Source organism: Protopterus annectens, chromosome 8.part0, assembly GCF_019279795.1.
Source record: "Protopterus annectens isolate FY-2018-M chromosome 8.part0, PAN1.0, whole genome shotgun sequence".
Taxonomy (NCBI): Eukaryota; Metazoa; Chordata; order Ceratodontiformes; family Protopteridae; genus Protopterus; species Protopterus annectens.
This window is the reverse complement of record NC_056741.1, coordinates 584,650,253-584,674,178: the sequence shown is the minus strand read 5'-3', so window position 1 is coordinate 584,674,178 and position 23,926 is coordinate 584,650,253. Positions and strand designations below refer to the sequence as shown.

General features: G+C 44.0%; 1 protein-coding gene across 1 annotated transcript in view; it reads right to left on the bottom strand.

Annotated features, from left to right (window-relative positions):
* The window catches only part of CKS1B (CDC28 protein kinase regulatory subunit 1B), a 281,779-nt gene that overhangs the window by 60,595 nt on the left and 197,258 nt on the right, over positions 1–23,926 (bottom strand). Inside the window, exon 2 of the mRNA XM_044080085.1 lies at positions 4,935–5,062. Coding sequence (XP_043936020.1) covers positions 4,935–5,062 — 128 coding nt within the window. The remainder of the gene's footprint in view (positions 1–4,934; positions 5,063–23,926) is intronic.

Genomic DNA, 23,926 nt, shown 5'->3' with positions numbered 1-23,926 from the left:
TAACCTGACTAGCCTCTTCTGCAAGGCCATGGAACGTATCATGGAATTCTTAAACAAAGACATTGGTAACCTCCAAACTATGGACCACACCCAGTTCGGGTTTGTGAAAGCAGATCTTGCCTCCCGAACATGGTTGACTTCTTTGAGACAGTCACGAAAGGCGTAGATTAGGTTAAGGTGGTTCACCCAGCCTTTCTTGACCTCGCCAAGGCTTTCGACACCATTCCCCATTCTGGAATTATAGCTAAATTCACTAAACTAGGTATAAATCCCAAGGTTACAAGACAGGTTGCTAACTGGCTCACTGACAGAACACACACTGTAAAAGTTGCAAACTCCAAATCTGACTTCAAACCAGTGACACGTGAAGTACCACAGGGTTCAGTCCGGGGACCTCTCCTGTTTGGTATCTACTTCTCTGAAGTACAGGCTAACACAGAAAGCCTCTGGCTAACGAAGTTCACAGATTACTACAAACGAGGAGCTATAGTCAAGTCCCCAAATGATGTGGACATTCTACAGAAGGGCCTCACTGAGACAGATGCCTGGTGTCAAAGCGATGGCCTCAAACTCAATGCCAAAAAGTACATTGTTATCCCAAAGCTATGTACCCATGAACTACGACAAAGGCTGCAGTCTTCTTAACAATGAATGTGCGATAAGAGACCTTGGGACCCAGGTGGACAGTAGTCTCTCCTTTGATCATCACATTGCCACAGTAGTCAGGGAATCCTTCTACATAGCACACCTAATCATAAAAGGGTTCTCATCCAGGGAAAAAAAAAAAGTCATTGTTCCCCTCTACTCAACACTCAAACCAATTATAGAGTACAATGCCCCTTTTGTAATGTACCTCACAAGACATCTGCAGCAGCTGGAAAGGCCACAGCCACAAAGAGAATCACTGGCCTCAAACAGATGCCCTACACTGACAGTCTCAAAAAACTCCAGCTTTACTCTGTAGCATATCGCCTACTTCGAGGTGATCTCTGCCCAACATATAAAGCTATGTCAAACCCAGAGCTGTTGGAAATGCTACACCTAAAGAAATCCCAATCCCTCAGCTACACACTCTACGGATCTAAACCTTGCCACTACAATAAAAAGGACTTGCTGGAGGGATAGATTCCTGTCCCAGAGACTTCCCATACTCTGGAACAAGCTACCCATCTACTATGTCAAGCAAAGTTCCTCATTAACACTCAAGAAAAATTTTGATGAATGGATGGGAAATAGGAAATACACTCAGAGGATCACTTCTGTGACTCTGCTCAACAGGGGCACAGGAAATTAACTTTCCTGGGTTGGTGTAAGCCAAGGAACTTCGTTGGCTAGTCTTACTTAGGCCCTTGGGCCAATAGCCTAGTACCTACCTATGAACCTATAATTTTTAGCACCAAACAATCTTTTGTTATTGATGCCCAGGTGGTCTGGGTCCAGAGATGAGTGCCCCTCACAAACTGCCATCATAGGTGTGCAGTCAGGCAACCTTTCAGGAGAGTTGAAAGTTTCTGAAAAATAATTTCTGAAACCCTGGTTCAATAGGACTCCCCTGCTGAGAGGGTGACATCTTCCATTAGAATCCCCCTGGCTCTGGGGGAGATATCTCCACATGAATCTTGCAAAGGACTCTCGGGCTTATGGAACCAGATTTTCTCACCTCCTTGTTGATTACTTGAAATGGATCACAAAGGAGTAGAAAAGCATATCCCTACTGCAGATAAGGTCTTTCCATCTTGTTCACTCTTGGAAAGAGTTTCCTTAACAGTGGGCCAAACAAAGAATCCATTAAAGGAAGCACTGATGAATGAAGACTTGAAAGGCTCTGCAAAGTCACACAAGCGCATCCAGGCATCTCTCTTAATGGCTATGCCTGAACCATGGGAAATTAGCCTAATGGACACATTAGAAATGTATAGAAAAAGTGGCCAGTTGTGACAGCTAATTTTTGTTAATCCTCCACAGACATGGAAGGACAGGAATCTGGAAAGGTCTTTAGTCAAATCCTGCTGTAGCCTAGTAAAATATGCTACATATTTCAGAGATTGTAAGGCAAAGGTTGCAGAGGCAAAAAAAACACACTTCCCAAATCTGTCCAATGCTCTAGATTCTTATGGGGATGGACAGAGGACCTCTGCTCCAGCAACTCCTTTGTGGCTACCCCCACGACACAGCATCATCAGGAACTCCCTCGCTCTAGTGTCGCCTGTTCTTAAGGGAGGCAAGAAACTTAGAAGGGTGACAGGGAATGGCTCTACAGTATCCAATTCCTTCCGTGCCTGGCGAGAGACTAGGATCTATAAAGGTCATCAGCCAGGGGATTCAAACACGTAGCTGGCCAGGACCCCAAAGCTTCCAAGAACACAGACTTCTCCTGGGAGGGGGCTTTGGAAGACCATCCACTTTTCTGCTTGGAATTTTCCAAAATATTTCTGAAGGAGAATTCAACAGTTGGAGATCGATGGGGGGGGGGCTTCAGAAGTCAGTGTCGGAGGGACTCCTGAGGGGAGTCTGTCTCCTCTTGCACATTCTCTTATAGGGAGCCTCCTCCATAGGATGATCTGGAAAGGTATCCAAAGAGAAGGGAAGTCTTTAAGGGAGACACTTCAGGCAGAGGATTAGAGCTTTGACATGAAAGGAGGAAAGGCTGTGGATCCCAACAGGAAAGAGTAGTCAAATCTCTCAGATAAGAGAAAACCATCTCCACAATCCTGAAAGCAGGACGACTGGGAGAAACCAGAGCTGGAGTTCCAGATGCCACAATGCTCTGACCCTGCCTGGGCATGTCCCTCGGAGGGGGAGTCAGACCAGAGCTGTCCATCTCTGAAGCTCCAAGGAGCAGGGAAGGCTCTGTCAACCTTTGAGTGGAACACAGCTTCCCAGAACAGCCACCGATGCTTCGGCTCTGAGACTCATCCTGGTCCAAAGGGATCAGTGCCAAACTCGTTAGGGAAGCAGCTGGAGCCAAAGACCTTGCTGTCTTCTGATAAGATGCGCATACTCTCCAACTGCTTTGTTTTGAGGGTTCTGAAAAATGAATAGATGGATAGAAGGAGAAATCACAATATAGGAATTAGAAGGAAGGCTCACAGATCCAATAGGAGACCTAGCCAGGATAACCCCCCCCCTGGATTTGAGAAACTTCGTCATACTGTCCACTTCAGGATAGGAAATGCTCCTGGAGGAAGTGGTATACAGGGGCTGAGCTGGTCTCCTCAGGGGCTCCTGAAGGAAAGGAAAATGGAGCCAAGGAGAAACAGGCTACAAGGAGTACACCGAGGACTGGGTACCTGGAGACTTAGTAAAGGGAGGTGTCTGGTCAGAAGATGTCGGAGCCAACTGTTGTAGTTTTCACTTCAGATTAGATTTCTTTTGAATTTTAGGAGGCTCTGAAAAAGTAGTGGACTTTGGAGAATGGGCTACAGTCAGAGGCTTTAGAGTTTTTGCGGGGGGGGGGGGGGGTTGGGGCTGAGCCCCTGGAGCAGAAGGTGGTGGTATTATGCCCTTCAGAACCATTGTGTTCCAACAGTTGCCGAGGGCCACAGAATTAAGACCTGTACAGGCTGTATTCAAGTGTGAAGCTCTCAAGCAACAGACCTACTCCCTGCAGGCATCAGTGTTAGGGATCTTTAGCACGCAAAAAGTGCATTTCTTAAAACTAGTAGGTTTTATCAGCCATGGTGAAGAAAAGAAACTACCAACAATATTATGGTAAAAGAAGATACATTCTGAAGGGTAGAAGAAGAAAAAAAAAAAAGATGGAGGGAATGAACGGTACCAACAATGGTACTTGACAGCTACCTTATGTAGAAGGGAAAGAAAGATACAGAACTAGGTAAGTGAGGTAGATGATGAGAAACAAGGAAGACAAGAAAAAAAATTAAAGTAACTGCACTCACTGAAAAAAAAAAAAAAAAAGAAAAGAAAAAAAATAGAGGATCATGCACCCAAAAAAGCTCTGCGAGAAGGATCCACATCTGTCGCGACATGGCTGCAAATGAGATCTGGGGCATTGCAGGCTGACTGGGCCATTATTGGTAGAGGGAGGAGCTTGAAAGTTGGTCTCCAAGAGTCTAGTAAATGTTTTCGAATTGGATCAGATACCCAGTAGTTGAGGAACGAATTAAAAGAACATCAGATCTCCGGATTCAGCAGACACTTCTCTCAATCTGAAGACCTACCTGTAGGAAGAACAGCATTTTTTGTGTAGTCACATAGGGAGAGTGTTTTTTTTTTTCTGGTTAAGATTCTTCTGCATTCTTGTTCCCTCCTGTTTTGATTAACTGAGGTCACACATTCCTTTCCCACCCAGCTTGGTCAGTTGTCTACTACAATTAATCCACCACCCACTCAACTCCTTCCTTCCCTCATTTCTTACTGACTTTAAATTAGTGTTTACATCTGTTTGGAAATGTATCCTTTTACCCACTTTATTGTTCATAGTTCTGACACAAAGTTAACCTTTTTAATAATTTGGCTTCTTCACTGTGTGGAGACATGCGTGAATGGGCATACCTTCGTTGAAGGCTGCGCATCAGGGCCGGCAACTCTACATGTAAAAATCGACTGCCAATCTTTAGCGGACCGGAGTTCCGCTGTGGCGACCCCTAACCGGGAAAAGCCTAAAGACACAACTGCCATGAGGCAACTACTCCATCTTATGAACGCTGAAGTTATTGCCTTTCTTTTAGCACGTGCTCACAGTCTGTCACCATACCCCTGCAAGAAAAAGGGTCCAAGCCAAATTCACTTGTATCAGATAAACTTTTAAATGAATGTTACTTTTTTTTTTTTTTAAATTGTAGCTATACACTTTTACTGAAGAAATTCCATGCTGGTGGTGGTCCCAAAGTAATAAAATGAAAAATCTACAGTGCAAGCAGAAATCCAACATTTTATGACCTGCACACTACCTTAAACATACCAACACTTACCTGGTTCATGAATCATATAATGCACCCATCCTTGACTCTGCTGCACACCAAGATTCCGCCACTCAGTCTCCGACATTAGATGATTTCTTGGGACCAATTTTGCTATGTCTTTAGGAAGCATCACGTGACTATTAAAAATAATAATAATAATAATAATAATAATAGACAAATGGTTATTCATGATTAGAGTAACAAACACTTCTGCAGATTCTACAGCAGATACCAAGACCAACCATAAAACAAGTTCGCATTCTCCCCTATCCTCAGTGTGGTTTACTTTCACCTGCTGCTTACAAGTTTTACATAATAAATTCTGACTTTTCCCAAAGCTACTGATCTTACTATACCATGCAGACATTTTTCTCATTCTTCAAATATATGATCAGACACCTTTTTCTCATTCTTCAAATACATGATAGTGACACCTTTTAAGATGGATAACAGAATTTGCTGCTAGTACTACCTCTTGTACGAGGACATTTTTCTTCTACCCAGTGCAAACTGCCAGAGGAAAACTTGTTAGTGTGGCCCAAATGATCTCTCATACCAAACTGCTTGCATTTAGGCATGATGTACAGTAGTGCACTTTTGCACTTACTGTGCAATCGATCTGAATGTCCATGTACTCGGGACTACAAAAACAAATCCAACATTTCATGTGGCAAGCAAAGGTACACTAGAATGAAGAAATATCTTGAACTTCAGAATGCTGACAAAGGTTTAAAAAATCTAGCACATAGCTTCCACGATCCTTCTGTTTTGAGAACTAAAAAAACATTCTTGGATAAAAATTCCTCTCAAATGTCCAGATTTATACAGAATGTCCAAAGTTTTGACTCCTGTTTCTGGTCGGCTTCTTAAATTAATGGTTTTCTGGCAAACCAATGAGGATTACTCTAACAGCTTTCTAAGTTTATAAGAATATTTAAAATTTATTCCAGATTTGTGGACTTTTGTCCACCATTTTTGGCTTTGTCCACACTTCTTAAACTTAAGGTTTATGTGGTATGATGGCATGTGGTGCAAAATGGGAAGAGAAATTTGGTTTCCTGGACAAAAAAGGGACCCTTGACAAGGAGCTAGACACACTACCAAGTGTATCCCTGCTGGATTATGCTTCTGACATCTGGATTCGGAATAATATAATGCCACAAGGGGCGAGAAAATCTCAGACATGGAGAAAAAAAAAAAATGCCAGGTAGGGAGAGGAGGGGAACCTGATCAAGTGGAAAGTTACGCAGACAAGGAATGTCCATGCCTTTTAGGAGGCTATTCCCATTTTGAGACCCACTTCTGCTTTTTAAAACTCTAACTGCCACCTCCTTGTTGCTTAAATTGCTTACTGGAAAAAAGTGCACTGAAGTACTGTTGTGTAAAACTTACACCAACAATAGATGTTCATATGATCACTGCTACACAGCAGCCTTGGCTATATGGATTATTTTCTGCTAACAGTACAACAGCTGACCAGCTTACAAACCTTCAGAAGCACCTTCCACACTCCTGTAGCATCAAGAAAGAGACAGTGAAATTAGTGAATAAATGGAAAATATGAAACATTTCTTGCAAAGCCATTTTTCGCAAATGTAAAGGTGAGAATCTGGTTAACTATGTTAAACTTGTGGGTGGACTGTAAAGCATATCAACATTTAGAAAAACACTAAAGAGAAAACTATTTAAAAGACTTTGTTTTGTACGAAGCATGTCATAGTGTAAATTGCATGTTAGATTGCAAAGCAGTTTTTTAAAGTTTGCAGTCAGGGGCATTTTACCCGCGGTGGTGGTGCTGCGGTAGCGTTGTCGCCTCACAGTAAGACACTGTCCGGTTCGATTTTCAGCTAGAGAGTTCTGCTGTGGCGACCCCTACCCGGGAAAAGCCGAAAGACACAACAGCAGCAGCAGTCAGGGGCATTTTAAATGTGGTGGTGGTGGTGGGGGGTCTTTTCAGCAAGTTGTGTATTATGAATCCTAAATTAAACAGTTTTAAAATGCATAGGTTTTAAACAGTACCAAGAATTGCAGTTATTAGCTTGCCCCATCCCCCACCATTAGCAAATGACCTTAATGACAGATGAAGTCTGGTGCTAAAGGTAGCTATCTAGGAGAACTCTATATATTGTGCTTGAAATTAAGTTAAAAAGATACCTGCAAAGTTAAGGATACAAAACTGTCTGCAGGTACATGCAATTACTCTTGAGATTTCTGCTCCCTTTGACAAGAAAAAATCCAGGATTTAAAGATACAGTGGCAAGTGGTTCAGTGAAAAATGCACTATGAAATTGGGGTAAATGAATCTGAAAATGCTTGCCTCCTCAGCAGCCTTTAAGGCATTAAACAGAACAGTGCAAAGTTTAGTTTTATTCAGAAGGTAACCAAAATACTTCTTAAGGCTAAAAGTTATTATCTGAAAGCAAGCAAGCAAACTGTTTTTCACATCTGAAAGGGGAATACAGATAAAAGTACAGGGGACACAGGCTGCTACATGCTTTTTAGCATGGGTAACCTTAATCTTAAATTTGGTAATGCTGGGGGTGCAGCTATCAAATATGGGGCAATTGACCCTAAATGGATAGTAAACTTAGTTTAAAATGTACATAACTTCTGTATTTGTTCTACATTAATAGGGATAAGATGGTTGTGGAAATGCATTTCTCTCTGAGGGTTTCCTAAATGTGTGACATAGCTAATTTTTCTCATCTCCATTTGAATCTATGGGCATAACTGTATCCTAGTACTCCACATGCTCAGACAGCACAGAAGGCGCGGTCTGTGTGACTGACATTCCAAATGGACATGTCAAACAAATTATGCATAACCGACATACAGGCACATTTGCCAGTTATATCATGCATACTAACCAATGAAGTCTTTAGAAGAACCTACATACAAATGGGATGGTACTTTTATTCCAAGTAAGATAAAATCTGCCTCATCGAAGTACTTTGTGGGCGCTACAATGCCATTTTCTCCCAGAAATTAATTTTACCAGTTCTACATTAAAAAGGACAGGAGTAGTGCATTGAGCAAGGCATCACAGATCAATAAAAACATTCCATATACCCGTATATAAAGGGAACATTCATGTTATGTGAACACAGGTCACTATACTCAGTCCATGTAGAGTCAAAGTTCTGTTCAGTTAATGAAGTAGCTTTAAGGACAGCTAAAGGTTTCCATGCGAGTTTCTTCATTGAAAAATCAGTGTTCATACATAATACATGCACATTGAAATGAAAAGGAACACACCTTTTCGTTTTAACCCATGATAAAATTCTTAAAAATCTGACACCAATAACATTTTTTGTTGGTTAAATTAGATGCCTCCATCCCAAAGTGCAACTTGTATTATGTTCTTCTAAATACTTTAGAATCTCTATGAATTTATAATTTTCATTATTCCAAGTGTGTGTTTTCGCATTTTTTCTCATCTCATGATTCTGGCATTTTGAAAACGTGATGAATATTCATGACCCTGGTGAAGACATCTGCATGAATTTTCATTAAATATTCGTAAATGTCACAGTGCGTTTTCAGCTAACCAATACATGTCAAAAGTATCACCAACCATTACCATCCCCAAATGAAAAACTACAGCTCAAGGCTGGTAGATTCACTAGTTAAGATTGGTCTCTGACATCACCTTAGGCAGAAGGAAGAGTTAGTCCAAAGTGCTACTCTAACCTTAAGAAAAATAAGGAAAGGTGGCTAAGAACAAAGTGCTTGGAATTCTGATACTTGCCTAGTTGACATAATGGCAACCAGGACAAGGGTTTTCCAGGACAAAACAAAAAAGTTAGGTCTTACCATAACGTTACATCTGTGTTGATCTTTCATTCATCACTGATGGGTTCGGCTTGCAGCCCTCGGAACAGAGTCTGCCTAATACCAAGCTTGCTCCAGCCAAAACACTCTCGAGTTAAGCTTTTAACCCATAGTGCTCTTCTCCCTGTTACCTCAGAGTTTGCCCATCTTGTACTTGTAAAGCAGATGCCATTTCTGCACAAATGCCCTAACTCATCACTTGGACCCAAAGTATCCTCCAGGAAGGACCCTTAGGAGGGTGAGAAGTGATGTAAGATCATCAACACAGATAGAATGCAATGGTAAGATGCAACTTCTTTATCTGATGTTGTTAATCTTTCCATTCCTCACTGATGGGGCAATCCCCAGCTACCTCGGATTTCTTGGACGGCCCTTGTGGAAAAACTTTCCTGAGCAACACTGAACTGAAGGAAGCTCTCCCTCTGGAGACCACATCCAATTTGTAATGATTAATAAAAGTGTGGGGGTTAGACCATGTGGCTGCTGCACAAATATCCATAGAGGCTCTTGAATGGAAGGCTACAGACGTTGCCATAGATCTGGTAAAGTGGGCTTTAACATTTTGTGGTATAGGTTTTGTTTCTGCAAGTGAATAGATGTAGCGTATGCAGTCCCTTAGCCATTAAAGTAACCCTGGAAACAATTTCCCATCCTAGGCCCAGAAAAGGAAACGAAAAGTTGGTCACTTTTACGTACTGCTTTGAGTCTGTCTAAATAAAACCTGTTGTCTGTGTACATCCAAAGAACGTAGACAGTATTCTCTTTATTAGTAAAATTTGGAAAAAAATACTGGCAAATCTATGGTCTGATTTATGGAAAAATCTGAGATAACTTTGGGGAGAAAAGATGGGTTTGTCCGGAGTAATACTCTGTCCTTATAGGTTCATAGGTAGGTACTAAGCTACTGGCCCAAGGGCCTACGTACGCCTAGCCAACAGGTTCCCTGGCTTACGCCACCCAAGAAAGTTATTTTCCTGTGCCACTGTCAAGCAGAGAGACAGAAGTGATCTCCGGGGTGTACTATTTCCCATCCACTCATCAAGATTTTTCTGGAAGAGTGCTAATGAAAAACTTTGCTTGACAGATGGGTAGCCTGTTCCAGAGTAAGGGAAGTATCTGGGAAAAGAAGCTGTCCCTCCAGCATGTCCTGTTTATTGTGGTGACAAGGTTTAGGTCCCTAGAGCATGTAGCTCAGAGGGATTGGGATTTCTTTAGGTGTAGCATGTCCAACAGCTCTGGATTGACATAGCTTTATATGTTAGGCAGAGCTCACCTCGGAGTAGGCGATATGCTACGGAGTAAAGCTGGAGTTTGAGGCGGTCAGTGTAGAGCATTTGTTTGAGGCCAGTAATCATCTGTGAGGTACCTCTGTGGCCTTTCCAGCTGCTGATGTCTTGTGAGGTACATTCCAAAAAGGGCGTCGTACTCTATAATGGGTCTAATGAGTGTCGAGTAGAGGGAAACAATGACCTCCTTCCTGGATGATAACCTTTTTATGATGAGGTGTGCCACGTAGAGGGACTTCCTGACAACTGTGGTGATGTGACAAAGGAGAGACTACTGTCCACCTGGGTCCCAAGGGCTCTTATCACACATTCGGTGTTAAGTAGATAGCTGCCTATGTGGTAAGTTCATGGGTACCAAAGGGGATGACACTGCACTTTTTGGCATTGAGCTTGAGGCCATTGCTCTGACACCAGGCATCTGTCTCAGCGAGGCCCTTCTGTAGGATGTCCACATCATTTAGGGACTTTACTATGGCACCTAGTTTGCATTCATCTGCGAACTTAGTTAGCCAGAGGCCTTCTGTGTTAGCCTGTACTTCAGAAAAGTAGATACCAAACAGGAGAGGTCCCAGGACAGAACCCTGCGGTACTCCACTTGTCACTGCTTAGAGGTCACATTTGGAGTCTGCAACTTTTACAGTGTGGGTTCTGTCAGTGAGCCAGTTGGCAACCTGTCTTGTGACGTAGGGATTTATACCTAGTTTAGTGAATTTAGCTATAATTCCAAAATGGGGGATGGTGTCAAAAGCCTTGGCGAGGTCAAGATAGGCTGTGTGAACCACCTTACTCTCATCTACGGCTTTGGTGACTGCCTCAAAGAAGTCGATCAGGTTCAGGAGGCATTGTCTGCTTTTCACAAACCCGAACTGGGTGGGATCCAGAGTTTGGAGATTACCAATGTCTTTGTTTATGAGTTCCATGGCCTTGCAGAGCAAGCTCGTCAGGCTAATAGGTCGATAGTTCCCGGGATCAGTGGTGGCTCCCACTTTGTGGAGTAGGATAACTGTTGGTGTGTGCCATTCAGTGGGCACAAAGCCTGATGCGAGGCTATTATTGAACATGGTGCTTAAGTGGGGAGCCAGTTCGTTCTGAAGTTTGTGTAAAATGCAGTCTGGGATGTTGTCAAGTCCCATGGATGCTGTGTTTTTGGCTTTAGAAAGAGTGCAGCTTTTACCTGCATAGTTGTGATTACAGGGACGCTGCATTCTTCCTGTATAGATCCATGGGGGGGTAAAGTGCTATCTGCCAGGATGTTGGCAATATCAGTTGGTTCTGTCATTTTTGTGCTGCAACTCAGAGCAGATTTGGGTGTTGCCATCGAGATTCCTGACATAGCTATAGAATGTTTTGTGGTTGTCTTTAGAATTAGTGGTGATTTTGTTTCCGTAGCTAGCTTTGGAGGATCTTAATAAGGGATCTCAGCTTCTTACTGAGGCTGACCACGGAGCTCCTCCACTCATGGGATTTAACTCTTTTGCAACAGTTTCTTCCTTCTGCTGTACAGTTTGTTTATAGCAGGGGACCGCCAGATTGGTTTCCTTTTTATGGAGGATAGTGTCTTGGTTCTGCCTGGGATAGCACGATCCATGCACTCGTGTAAGTGCTTATAGAGTGCATTTGTGTAGGATTCAGCAGTTGTAACTGTATTGTCCTTGTGGAAGATTAAATAAGGCCTTTTGATGCATAATGTCTGAAGCTCTGAAATTTGTCTGTCTGACGTGATGGCAACCAGGAAAAGGGACTTTCAAGATAAAAAGTCACACTTCGCTGCAGTTTCAAAAGGGGGTCGAGTTAATGACTGAAAAACTAATGTGAGGTTCCATGGGTCTATAGGTTGTCTGACTGCAGGCCTGATGTGGGAGATCCCTTTAAGAAAGGTTTTGCATAACCAAAGCGAGATGAGGGAAGAATTATCCAACCCATCATGAAAGTTAGAGATGGCTGCTAGATGTACTCATATGGTAGAAGCTGCAGCTCCTTCGAAGAAATTTGACAGATATTGTAAAACGCTGTAACTTGAGCAGAGTACGGGTCTAGCCCCCTTTTCTTAAACCAAATACAGAACATCTTCCATTTCTCTACATATAGTCTTTTGGTGGATGGTTTGAGAGAGGCCAGGATAATATCACGTACAGGTGAGGGAAGGTTATCCTGCCTGGCGATTAATGGAAGTGGAGAAAAAGTACAGTTTTGTACCTACCATAAATGTAGATGTTCGAGTGTATACCCTGCTGCAGTCATCACACTTTGATTATCCTGCCGTCAGGCGGTCCCACAGTCGGCACGAATTCCAAAGTTGGTCCGGCGTCGGTTGTTGTCGCCTCTTCCCTGACGTCAGTGCGCCAGGGGTATATTAGAGGCATCTGGCGCCATTTTCTTCAGTTTTTCTTGCCCCAGATGTCAGGTGCCCCCCCCAAAAGGTGGTCAGTAGACAGTACCAATAATAAAAGTTTAGCACAAACAAAACATTCAATCAGCTATAAGCAAATACACCACAAAGGTTGTATCAGTTTTTAAGGTATTGACAGGCTGTAGTTAGGTCAAAGGGGATGGAGGTAGGGTAACCTGGACTGCAGCAGGGTATACACTCAAACATCTACATTTATGGTAGGTACAAAACTGTGCTATGTTCATCGTGTTACTCTGCTGCAGTCATCACACTTGGGTAGAATCCCAAAGCTAAGGATGGGAGGTGGAGTCAGACAGGGTTAGAGGAGGCTAGAAGGCCCTGCAAAACTGCAGTGGCGAAGCCAGCTCTAGTCTTAGAGTAAAGAGGTAAGTGATAGTGTTTGGTGAAGGTGTGTACTGAACTCCAAGTTGCAGCTTCCAGAATTTCCTTGCTTGGCACCCCACTGAGGAAGGCTGTAGATGTAGCTGCTTCCCTGGTAGAGTGGGGCCTTATGCTAGCAGGAACTAGTTTTCCATGGTGGGTGTAGCAAAAACATATGCAATGTCCTATCCATTTGGAAATGGCCTGCTTTGAGATAGCCTTTCCTTGTGATGCTGTAGCATAGGATACAAAAACCTGGTCAGATTTTCTGAAAACCTTAGTTTTATCCAAGTAGTAACGTAGCGGCCTGTGAATGTCCAAGGAATGCAGGAGTCTTTCCTCCTTTGTTCTGTGGATTTGGAAAGAAGGTGAGTAAATGGATGGTTTGATTTAGAGCCACACTGGATACTACCTTAGGCATAAAGGAGGGGTTAGTTCGTAGAGAATCTCTGTCTTGATGAAAAATGAGAAAAGGCTCTACCGCCATTAGTGCCTGAAGCTCTGAGACTCGTCTGGCTGAAGTAATTGCTAGCAGCAGGGCAGTCTTCCATGATATAAACTTTAAGTCAGCTGAGAAAGCTGGTTCAAAAGGAGGTAGCGTAAGCTTTTCCATAACAAAATTGAGGTCCCAAGTTGGTGTTGGTGCTCTCCTGGGAGGCCTAATGTTTTTGGCCCCTCTGAGAAACTGCCTTAGAAGTGGATGTGAAAATAAGGGAGGATCTGTGTTGTAGTGAGCTGAAATAGCTGAGGCGTGGATTTTAATAGATGAAAAAGAAAGCCCTTTGTGTAACATCTCCGTTAAATATTGTAGAATCGGAGGTATGTCAGGCTGAAGGGTATTTTGGCCTTTAGCTTGGTTCCAGGCGCAAAACCTTTTCCATTTGTCTGAGTAGGCTTTCCTGATGCTGGGCCTCCTGGCTTCCAGAATAACATCCATAACAGCTTGTGAAAGAGGAGCTGGCTGGTTGCTTAGGTGATTTGCCATGCAGCCAAAGTTAAGGTTTTGAGCTGGCTGTGTAGAATCTGACTGTCTTGCTGTGTGAGCAGATGTGTAATTTGTGGTAAAATCCATGGTGGGCCCTGAGCCATATTCCTTAAGAGTGGGTACCAGTGCTGGCGTGGCCAGTCTGGGGCAATGAGCATAATTCGTGGTCTCTCCATCCTGACTTTCAGCAGCACCTTTGTGAGAAGGGGCAAAGGAGGGAAGGCATAAACTGTCAGCATTTTCCATCTGAATGAGAGTGCGTCCACTTTCCAAGCTTGATGGTGAAATGTCCTTGTACAAAATTTTGTTAGCGGATAGACCCGTTTGCCAGCCCCCAAAACTATGTCTGGGTGCCCCCATTTTTGAGTTATCATTGCAAATACTTGTGGATCCAGTTTCCACTCGTGGGGATCCATGATGTTTCTGCTTAGCTCGTCTGCCAATGTGTTCTTTTTTCCTGGCAGGAATTGAGCTTGTAATTGAACTTGGTAAGCCAGTGCTGTGTTCCACAAGGTCATTGCTTGCCTGCATAGAGGGTAGGAGTGTGTACCCCCTTGTTTATGTACCACATTACTGTGGTGTTGTCTGTCCTTATTGTAAGCTGTCCTGGAAGTCAGAGGTCCTTGAAGGCTGTCCGGGCATTCTGTACAGCTAGCATTTCTTTTTGATTGATGTGCAGATTCCTTTGATCTGCAGTCCATACATCTTGAACGCACTGTCCTGCCATGTGTGCCCCCCAGGCGTAGTCCGATGCATCTGTTGTCATAGCTTGCCTGGCTGGGGGTAAGGTGAAAGGCTGACCCTTGTTGAGGTGACATGCCTGTGATCACCATAGAAACTCCTGTTGAAGGCAGGGAATGAGAGGTATCATTGTTTCCAAGCTGTGGCTGTGTTGAGTCCATACGCTTTTTAGGTACCATTGTAATTTCCTCATATGCAATTTTGCAAATGGTATTAGTAGTATGCAAGATGCCATGAAGCCCAAGGCCTGCAGAACTTTTCTTGCAGGGAGTTGGGGTCTTTGTTGCCATTGTTTTGAAGTATTGAGTTAGTTGTAGTTTTGTCTGGTGTCAGGTAAGTCATCTGGGCCATTGTATTCAAGCTGGCACCCAGGAATGTCATATTTTGTGAGGGCACTAGTTTTGATTTCTTTTCATTTACTGTGTACCCTAGGCAACTTAGAAGGTGTTTTACAAAAGCCAGATGTTGTAAGAGAATGTCCTTGCTTTCTGCTTGGATGAGGCAGTCGTCCAGGTATGGGTATATTTGAATTCCTCGTTGTCTGCAGTACGCAATTACTGGTGCCAGGCATTTTGTGAAGACCCTGGGCGCAGTAGATAAGCCATTGGGCAGTGCAGAGAATTGGTAATGGGTTGAACCTGCAATGAAACTGAGGTATCTTCTGCAATTTTGTCTGATAGGGACATGCAGGTATGCCTCCTTGAGGTCCAACGTTACTAGCCAAGCTTTCTTGCCAAACATGGGAAGAAGCTGCTGTAGTGTTAGCATCTTGAATTTGGGTACTTGCAAGACTGTGTTTAGAATTGAAAGGTCCAGAATGGGTCTCCAAGCATTGTCCTTTCTGGGGACTAGAAAGAGCCTTGAGTAAAATCCTTGGCCTTGCTCCTGTGTAGGTACTAGTTGAATGGCTCTCATGTCCATGAGAGCTGCAATTTGTTTTTGTGCCTCTGCCCACTGATTTTGTGGCAGGTTTGGCATTCCTTTTATCCTTGGCAAGGTGTGGAAATGGAATCTGTATCCTTGTGAGACCATGTCTAGGACCCATTTGTCCTTTGTGACGATGCGCCAGTTGTCTGCAAAAAGTGCTAATTTTCCTCCCAAGGGAGCTGCCAAGAGAGTTTTGCTTGGCAGTTTGAGGTTTAAGTCATTGTGTTTGCCTTCTAGTAGTTTGGGACCTGTCTTCTCCTCCCTTCTGTGTTGCAGTGCCCCATTGGCAAGGTTTGTAAGGGATTTGTGCTTGTCCTCTGCCCCTTGGGCGCCTGTGTTTACCCCTCTGTGGTCTGTCAGAAGCTGGAAAGGACCAATTTTTTGTTGGCCAATTTCTGCTGAAGCGTGGGGGCTGTACCTGTAAGAAATCTTTGACCATCTGCATAGATTTTGCCTTATCCCCCATTTTCTTTAAAACCTCTTCTGCTTTCACACCAAATAAAACATCCTGCTGTAAGGGTGCATCCAATAACTTTGCTTTAACATGATCAGGTAAAGTTTGTTCTTTTAACCAAGCATGCTAACGAATGACAGACCCTGTTACAGCTGCTCTGCAAGAGGCTTCCAATGAATCAAATCCACATTGCAAAGTATGTTTTCCCACTTGTTCTGCTGCATGCAACAAATCTTGCATTTGCTTGTAATCGGGCTGCTCTGTATGTGTGCTCATTTTTTGTTTCAAGTGAGACATCAAATATTGTTGATATTTCAGCATGTGAAACTGGCAATTTAAGGCCCTCATAGCTAGAGTAGCTGAGGTATATATTTTCTTTCCCCATCTGTCTAGTGCTCTAGAATCCCTTTCAGATGGTACAGGATTTTTACCAGTAGAGGCCTTAACCCCTTTGGGACCCTGGGAAATGGTTTCTGGGTCAGCAACAGGGCTTTTATATAGGAATTTATGTGAGTCAGGGACTCTGTAGTATCTGTCTGATTTGGCTGGTGCAGGAGGTAATGAATCTGGGTTAAGGCTAGATTCTGAATAAACATCATCCACAATGTCTAACACAGGTGGAATAGCAAGGGGTCTGTGCTGGGGTAGTAAGAGGAACTCTCGGAGCCTTTACTTAGAATCAGAGTAATCCTGGCCTTCCCAGTGGAAATGTTCCCTCATGGTAAGTAAAGTTTCCCCAAAAGAGTAGTCTTCTTGGGGAGATGCTGATGGAATAGACTCTTCAGCATCAGAGTCTTCATAAGGGTGAAAAGAGTACTCCTGTTCCACAGAAGAATCAGAGGTAATGGAAACCTGGTCAGAGGAAGCGTAGTCCTCCTCCTGTCTAGGCCTTTTGTCAGGTGGGGGATGGGAACCCCTGATTAGGGTAATTAAGTCTTCGGCCATCTTTTAAGCATCTGTTTCTTAGGCATGGGGCCTTGCACTGGAGACTGCTGTACAGGCTTCCTTACTTTTAATGGAGTTTTCAGTTTTGCAAAGGATTTAATAGTAAGTGTAGTCGGTCTGAAGACACCTTCAGCAACTGACGGCCTTTCAACTGCACCGGAATCCCCTTCAGCCATTGAGTCAGAAGGGCCTAAAGATAAAGGCTCTGGAGGCCCTGCAATCTCCGCTTGGGAGTCGGATGCAGGCTGGGGTTCTAAATCAGCGGTCATCAGAAGCTGCGTAGGCACCTCACTGAAAACTGGAGAACCGGCAACTGGCCTAGCAGAGGCCTCGGTGTCTGGTTTGGGTCTCGGCTGCCTGTCCTTATCTTTGCGCTTTTTATGCATCCAGGTCGGTTGCTCCGACGGCATGGTATAATTAAATTTTCTACCAAAATAATGTCGGGCGAAATCAAAGACACGTTTAATAGTTCATTTGTTAAACGTAGCACAAAACTGACAACCTGTGACGTCGTGGTCTGGGCCTAGGCAAAGGATACAATTAGAATGAAAATCCTTGAGGTATTTTCTTCCCACAACAAATGCAATTAACTTTTTCTGACATCGGACTGAGGCAAGAAAAGGTTCCCCAATGGGGTACTTAGCTTTATCGAAGACTTCGGTCTGAAATTCGATTTGAAAATCTCAGGTGTCGGAGGACCGGCACTTGCGAACTGCTTCTGCTTCGGGCACCGCGTGGCAAGAAAGACGGAAGAAACTGGTGTCAGCTGCCTCTTTTATACCCCTGTCGCACTGACGTCAGGGAAGAAGCGACAGCAACTGACGCTGGACCAAGACTTTGGAACTCGGGCTGATTGCGGGACCGCCTGACGGCAGATAACCCAAGTGTGATGACTGCAGCAGTGTAACACAATGAACATCTGTACTATGTTCATCGTGTTACACTGCTGCAGTCATTACACTTGGGTAGAATCCCAAAGCTAAGGTTGGGTGGCTTGTCTATAGAGTTAGGATTGGCTATGAGGCCCTGCAGAACTGCAGTGGCAAATCCTGCTCTGGATTTAGAGTAAAGAGGCAGTTGGTAATGCTTGGTAAAGGTGTGCTCTGAACTCCAAGTTGCAGCCTCCAAAATTTCATTGGTAGGTACTCCTCTGAGAAAGGCTGTTGAAGTGGTTGTTGCCCTGTTGGAATGTGGCCTAATGTTATTTGGGACTGATTTTCCATGCTGTGTGTAGCATTAACAAATACAGTGTCCTATCCATTTGGATATAGTCTGCTTTGAGATAGCCTTGCCCTGTGATCCTGCAGCATATGCTGCAAGCAGTTGATCAGTTTTCCTGAAAGCTTTTGTTTTGTCCAAGTAGAAGCGTAGCTGCCTGTGTATGTCCAAAGAATGCAGAAGTTTCTCCCCTTTATTCTGGGGATTTGGATAAAAAGTTGGCAAATGGATGGTTTGGTTAAGAGCCATACTAGATACCACCTTTGGCATAAAGGTAGGGTTTGTCCTTAAAGAAACCTTGTCCCGATGAAAAATTATAAAATGTTCCACTGCCATTAATGCCTGTAGCTCAGACTCTTCGTGCTGAAGTTACTGCCAGGAGCAGAACTGTTTTCCATGATAAAAATGTTAGATCGGCTGTATTGGCTGGTTCAAAAGGTGGCAGGGTTAGTTTTTCCAAAACGAAATTGAGGTCCCAAGTTGGTGTTGGTGCTCTCCAGGGCGGTCTTATGTTTTTAGCCCCTCTGAGGTACTGCTTTAGCAAGAGATGAGAGAAAAGGATGATCCGTGTTGTAATGTGCTGAAATGGCAGAGGCGTGGATCTTAATTGATGAGAAGGATAGGCCTCTGTCCAGCATCTCAGTTAAAGTATTGTAAAATCTGAGGAATGTTTGAAACAAGGGGGTCAAGGCTTTGAGCCCAGTTCCATGCGCAGAATCTCTTCCATTTTTCTGAGTAAGCTTTCCTGGTGCTAGGCCTCCTGGCCTCCAAAATGACATCCATAACAGCTTTAGAGAGAGGTGTTGCCTGTTTGACTAATGAATCTGCCATGCAGCCAGGTTTAGGGTTTTGAGCCGACCGTGCAGCATCTGATTGTTGTGCCGAGTCAGAAGGTGTGGAATTTGAGGCAAAATCCATGGTGGGCCTTGAGCTAAGTTCCTTAAGATGGGGTACCAGTGCTGGCGTGGCCAGTCTGAAGCAATCAGGATCATCTGTGGTTTTTCTCATCTGGCTTTTAGGAGTACCTTTGAAAGGAGAGGCAGTGGCGGGAAGGCATAAACTTTTATGTTTTTCCAGCTGAACAAAAGAGCATCCACTTTCCATGTTTGTTTGTAATAAGTCCTTGTGCAGAATTTTAGTAGTTGGCAATTCAGTGGGGAGGCAAAAAGATCTATGCCTGGACATCCCCATTTTTCCGTTACCATGCTGAAGATTTGTGGATTCAATTTCCATTCGTGAGGGTCCATGATATTTCTGCTTAGATAGTCTGCCAGAGTATTTTTCTTTCCTGGCAGGAATTGTGCTTGCAGGTGAACTTGATACGTTAGAGCTGTGTTCCACAAAGTCATGGCTTGCCTGCATAGGGGAGAAGAATGAGTGCCCCCTTGCTTATGTACCACATTACTGTGGTGTTGTCTGTCTTTAATAATTGTCCTGGATGCAGAAGGTCCTTGAAAGCTGTTAGGGCATTTTGAACAGCCAACATCTCTTTTTGATTGATGTGAAGATGCATATGGTCTGTGGTCCACTTGCCCTGAATGCATTTTCCTGCCATGTGTGCTCCCCAGGCGTAATCCAAAGCATCTGTTGTTAGAGTCTGCCTGGCTGTGGGTAGGGTAAAAGGCTGACCCTTGTTTAGGTGACATGCCTGTGCCCACCATAGAAACTCCTGTTGTAGGCAGGGAATCATCGGTATTACTACTTCTAAACTGTGAGAGCGAGGAGTCAACACTTTTTAGGTATCATTGTAATTTCCTCATTTGCAGTCTGGCATATGGAATTAGTAGTATGCAGGATGCCATGAATCCCAGGGCCTGCAAAATTTTTCTTGCAGGGAGATGGGACGTTTTTGCCAGTAGTTGAAAATATTGAGTTAAGTTGAACTTGTTTGTCTGACGTGAGGTAAGCCATCTGGGCCGTTGTATTTAAGCTGGCACCCAGAAATATAATCTGTTGTGAGGGCACTAGTTTTGACTTCTTTTCGTTTACTGTGTACCCTAGAGAAATTAGCAACCTTTTTACAAACGCCATATGCTGTAGAAGAATGTCCTTCGTCTCTGCTTGAATGAGGCAGTCGTTCAGGTATGGATATATTTGAATTCCTTTTTGTCTGCAAAATGCAATTACTGGTGCCAGGCACTTTGTGAAGACCCTGGGCACAGTAGATAAGCCAAAGGGCAGTGCAGAGAATTTGTAGTGCATTGTACCAGCTTTGAATCTGAGGTATCTTCTGCAATTTTGTCTGATGGGGACATGCAGGTATGCCTCCGAGATCCAGAGTAACAAGCCAAGTTTTCTTGCCCAGCATGGGTAGAAGCTGCTGTAATGTCAACGTTTTGAATTTCGGAATATCCAGGTAATTATTTAGAATTGAAAGGTCTAGTATGGGCCTCCAGGCCTTGTCCTTTCTGGGCACCAGGAAGAGTCTTGAGTAAAATCCTTGTCCTTGTTCCTGTTGTGGTACTTTTTGAATAGCTCTCATGTCCATGAGGGTTGAAATTTGTTTTAGTGCCTCTGCCCATTGATTTTGTGGCAGGTCTGGCATTCCTTTTAGCCTTGGCAAAGTATGAAAGTGGAACCTGTAACCTTGAGACACAATATTCAGAACCCATTTGTCTTGTGTGATCGTTTGCTAGTTTTGAGAAAAAAGTGCTAGTTTTCCCCCTAAGGGGGGCTTCCAAAAGGGAAGTGCTTGGCGTACGAAGGGGAAAGTCATTGTGACTGTTTCCTGTAAGGTTGAGACTTTTCCTCACCTCCTTTTGGGGTCGAGGAGCCCCACTGTCGTTGTCTGAGCCTTGGGGTTGAGATCTGCCTCTTGGGCATCTGTATCTGCCTCTGTGGCCTGACACTGGAAAGGACCAATTCTGTTGGCCAATTTCTGCTAAATAGAGGTGGCTGTACCTGTAAGAAATCCTTGACTGTTTGCATAGATTTGGCTTTATCCTCCATTTTCTTTAACACCTCTTCTGCCTTAACACCAAACAAGGTATCATGCTGTAAAGGAGCGTCCAATAATTTTGCCTCAACATGATCTGGTAAACTCTGTTCTTTTAACCAAGCATGTCTTCGAATCACAGAACCTGTAACTGCGGCTCTACAAGAGGCTTCTAAAGAATCAAAACCACATTGTAGAGTATGTTTTCCCACCTGTTCAACAGCATGCAATAAATCCTGCATTTCTTTACAATCAGGAGCTTCTGAGCTTGCAAACATTTTCTGTTTTAACCGAGCCATTAAATATTGTTGGTACTTAAGCATGTGAAACTGGCAATTTAAAGCTCTGACTGCTAAAATTGCAGAAGTGTATACTTTCTTCCCCCATCAATCCAAAGCTCTGGAATCTCTGTTAGAGGGTACTGGATTTTTTTGCAATGGAAGCCTTAACCCCTTTTGGACCCTGGGAAATTGTTTCTGGATCAGCAGAAGGGTTTTTATAAAGAAACGTGAGAGTCAGGGACTCTAGAATACCTATCTGGCTTGGCAGGTGCAGAGGGCAAAGAATCAGGAGATAAGCTGGATTCAGAGAACACATCATCCACAATATCTAGCACAGGAGGAATAGCCAGGGGCCTGTGCTGAGGCAATAAAAGGAAATCCCGGAGCCTTTTCTTGGATTTGGAGTAATCCTGACTTTCCCAATGGAAATGCTCCCTCATGGTATGTAAAGTTTCCCCAAAAGAATAATCTTCAGGAGGAGAGGCTGAAGGGATAGATTCTTCAGCATCAGAGTCCTCATAGGGGGGGTAGAGAGTATCTCTGGTCTGAAGAGGAATCAGAGGAAATGGAAACCTGACCAGAGAGAATCATAGTTTGTATCCTGCCTAGGCCTTTTCTCAGGAGGGGGATGGGAACCCCTAATTAGAGTAATGAGGTCTTCAGCCATTTTAACCATCTGTTTTCTTAGGCATGGAGGACTGTCCAGGAGAATGCTGCACTTGTTTCTTTGTCTTTAATGGTACTTTTGTCTTGACTGTTGTCTTAATGACAAGTTGTGAAGGTCTGAAAACACCCTCAGAAGCCGATGCCTGCTCAGTGGCTCCGGACCCATCTGAGGGATTAGTTTCCATAGGCCTAATACCTTGAGTTTCCAAAGGCCTAGTTGTCTCCACGTGGGAGTCGGAGACTGTCTGTGGCTCAGAGGTAGCGGGTGACAGGGGCTGAGAAAGCACCTCACTGAGAACCGGCGACTGGCCTAGAAGAGGTTTCGTTGTTGGTTTTGGACCTCGGATGCCTGTCTTTATCCTTGTCCTTGCGTTTTTTCAGTATTGCAGTCTGTTGATCCGACGGCATAGTATAATTGAACCTTCGTCCAAAGTAGTGCAAAACAAAATCAAAACGTCTTTATAGTGCGTTTGTTAAATCTAGCACAAAACCGACAACTAGTGACGTCGTGATCAGGGCCTAGGCATGGAATACAGTAAGAGTGGAAGTCCTTATGAGGTATTTGCTTCCCACAAGAAATACAATTAACTTTTTCTGACATCGGTCAGAGGCAAGAAGAAAGTTTCCCCAACGGGGTACTTAGCTTTAAGACTTCAGATCTGAAATTTGACTTCGAAAAAGTCTCAGGAATCGGCCGACCAGCACTTGCGAACTGCTTCTGCTTCGGGCACCGCGCGGCAAGAAAGACAGAAGAAAATGGTGTCGGATGCATCTTATATACCCCTGGCACACTGACATCAGCGAAGTTGCGACAGCAGCAGACGCCGGACCAAGACTTTGGAACTCTGGCAGACTGCGGGACCGCCCGACGGCAGGATAACCCAAGTGTAATGACTGCAGCAGTGTAACACTATGAACATCTGGTCTATATCTGGGCTCCCCCATTTGCTTGTGAACATGCTGAAACTCCTTGGTTCCAGTTTCCACTCGTGTGGGTTCATAAGGTTTCTGCTTAGTCCGTCTGCCAGTGTATTTAACTTTCCTGGCAGGAATTGAGCTTGTAGGTGCTCTTGGTAGCTTAAGGCTGTGTTCCACAATGCCATAGGTCGTCTGCAGAGGGGGTAAGAATGTGTACCCTCCTACTTGTTTCTGTAACAGTGGTGTTATCAGTCTTTACCATTAGTTGTCCTGGAAGAATGTGGTCCTTGAAGGCTGTCCGAGCATTCTGTACAGCTAACATTTCTTTTTGATTGATATGCAGGTGCATTTGACTTGGGTTCCATTTGCCCTGAATGCCCTTCCCTGCCAGGTGAGCCCCCCAAGCATAGTCTGAGGAGTCTGTTAGAGTTTGGGAAGCAGGGGGTGGTGTAAAATGTAGTCCCTTGTTTTGGTGGCAGGCCTCTGCCCACCAAAGGAACTCTAGGCGTATGCAAGGTATGATAGGAATCATTGCTTTTAGATCCTGAGAATGTTGACACCATAGGCTTTTTTTTTTTAGATACCACTGTAGTTTCCTCATATGCAGCCTTGCATATGGAATTAGAAGAATGCAGGAGGCCATGAACCCCAAGGCTTGCAGTATTTATCTTGCAGATAGCAGGGTCTTTGTGGCCACTTGTTTGAAGTAGGTTGTCAAAAGTAGTCATTGCTCTGACGTGAGGTAGGCCATCTGGGAAGTTGTATTCAAGCTTGCTCCCAGGAATATAATTTGTTGGCAGGGTACCAGGTGTGATTTCTTTTTGTTTATGGTGTACCCCAAACAAGTTAGAACCCTTTGCACAAAAGCCAGATGATTCAAAAAAGTATGGCCTGGCTTTCGGCCTGCATTAGACAATCGCCCAGGTATGGGTATATTTGAATATTTCTTTGTCTGCAAAAAGCAATAACTGGAGCTAGGCACTTTGTGAATACCCTGGGCGCAGTAGATAAGCCAAAGGGCAGTGCAGAGAACTGAGTGCGTGT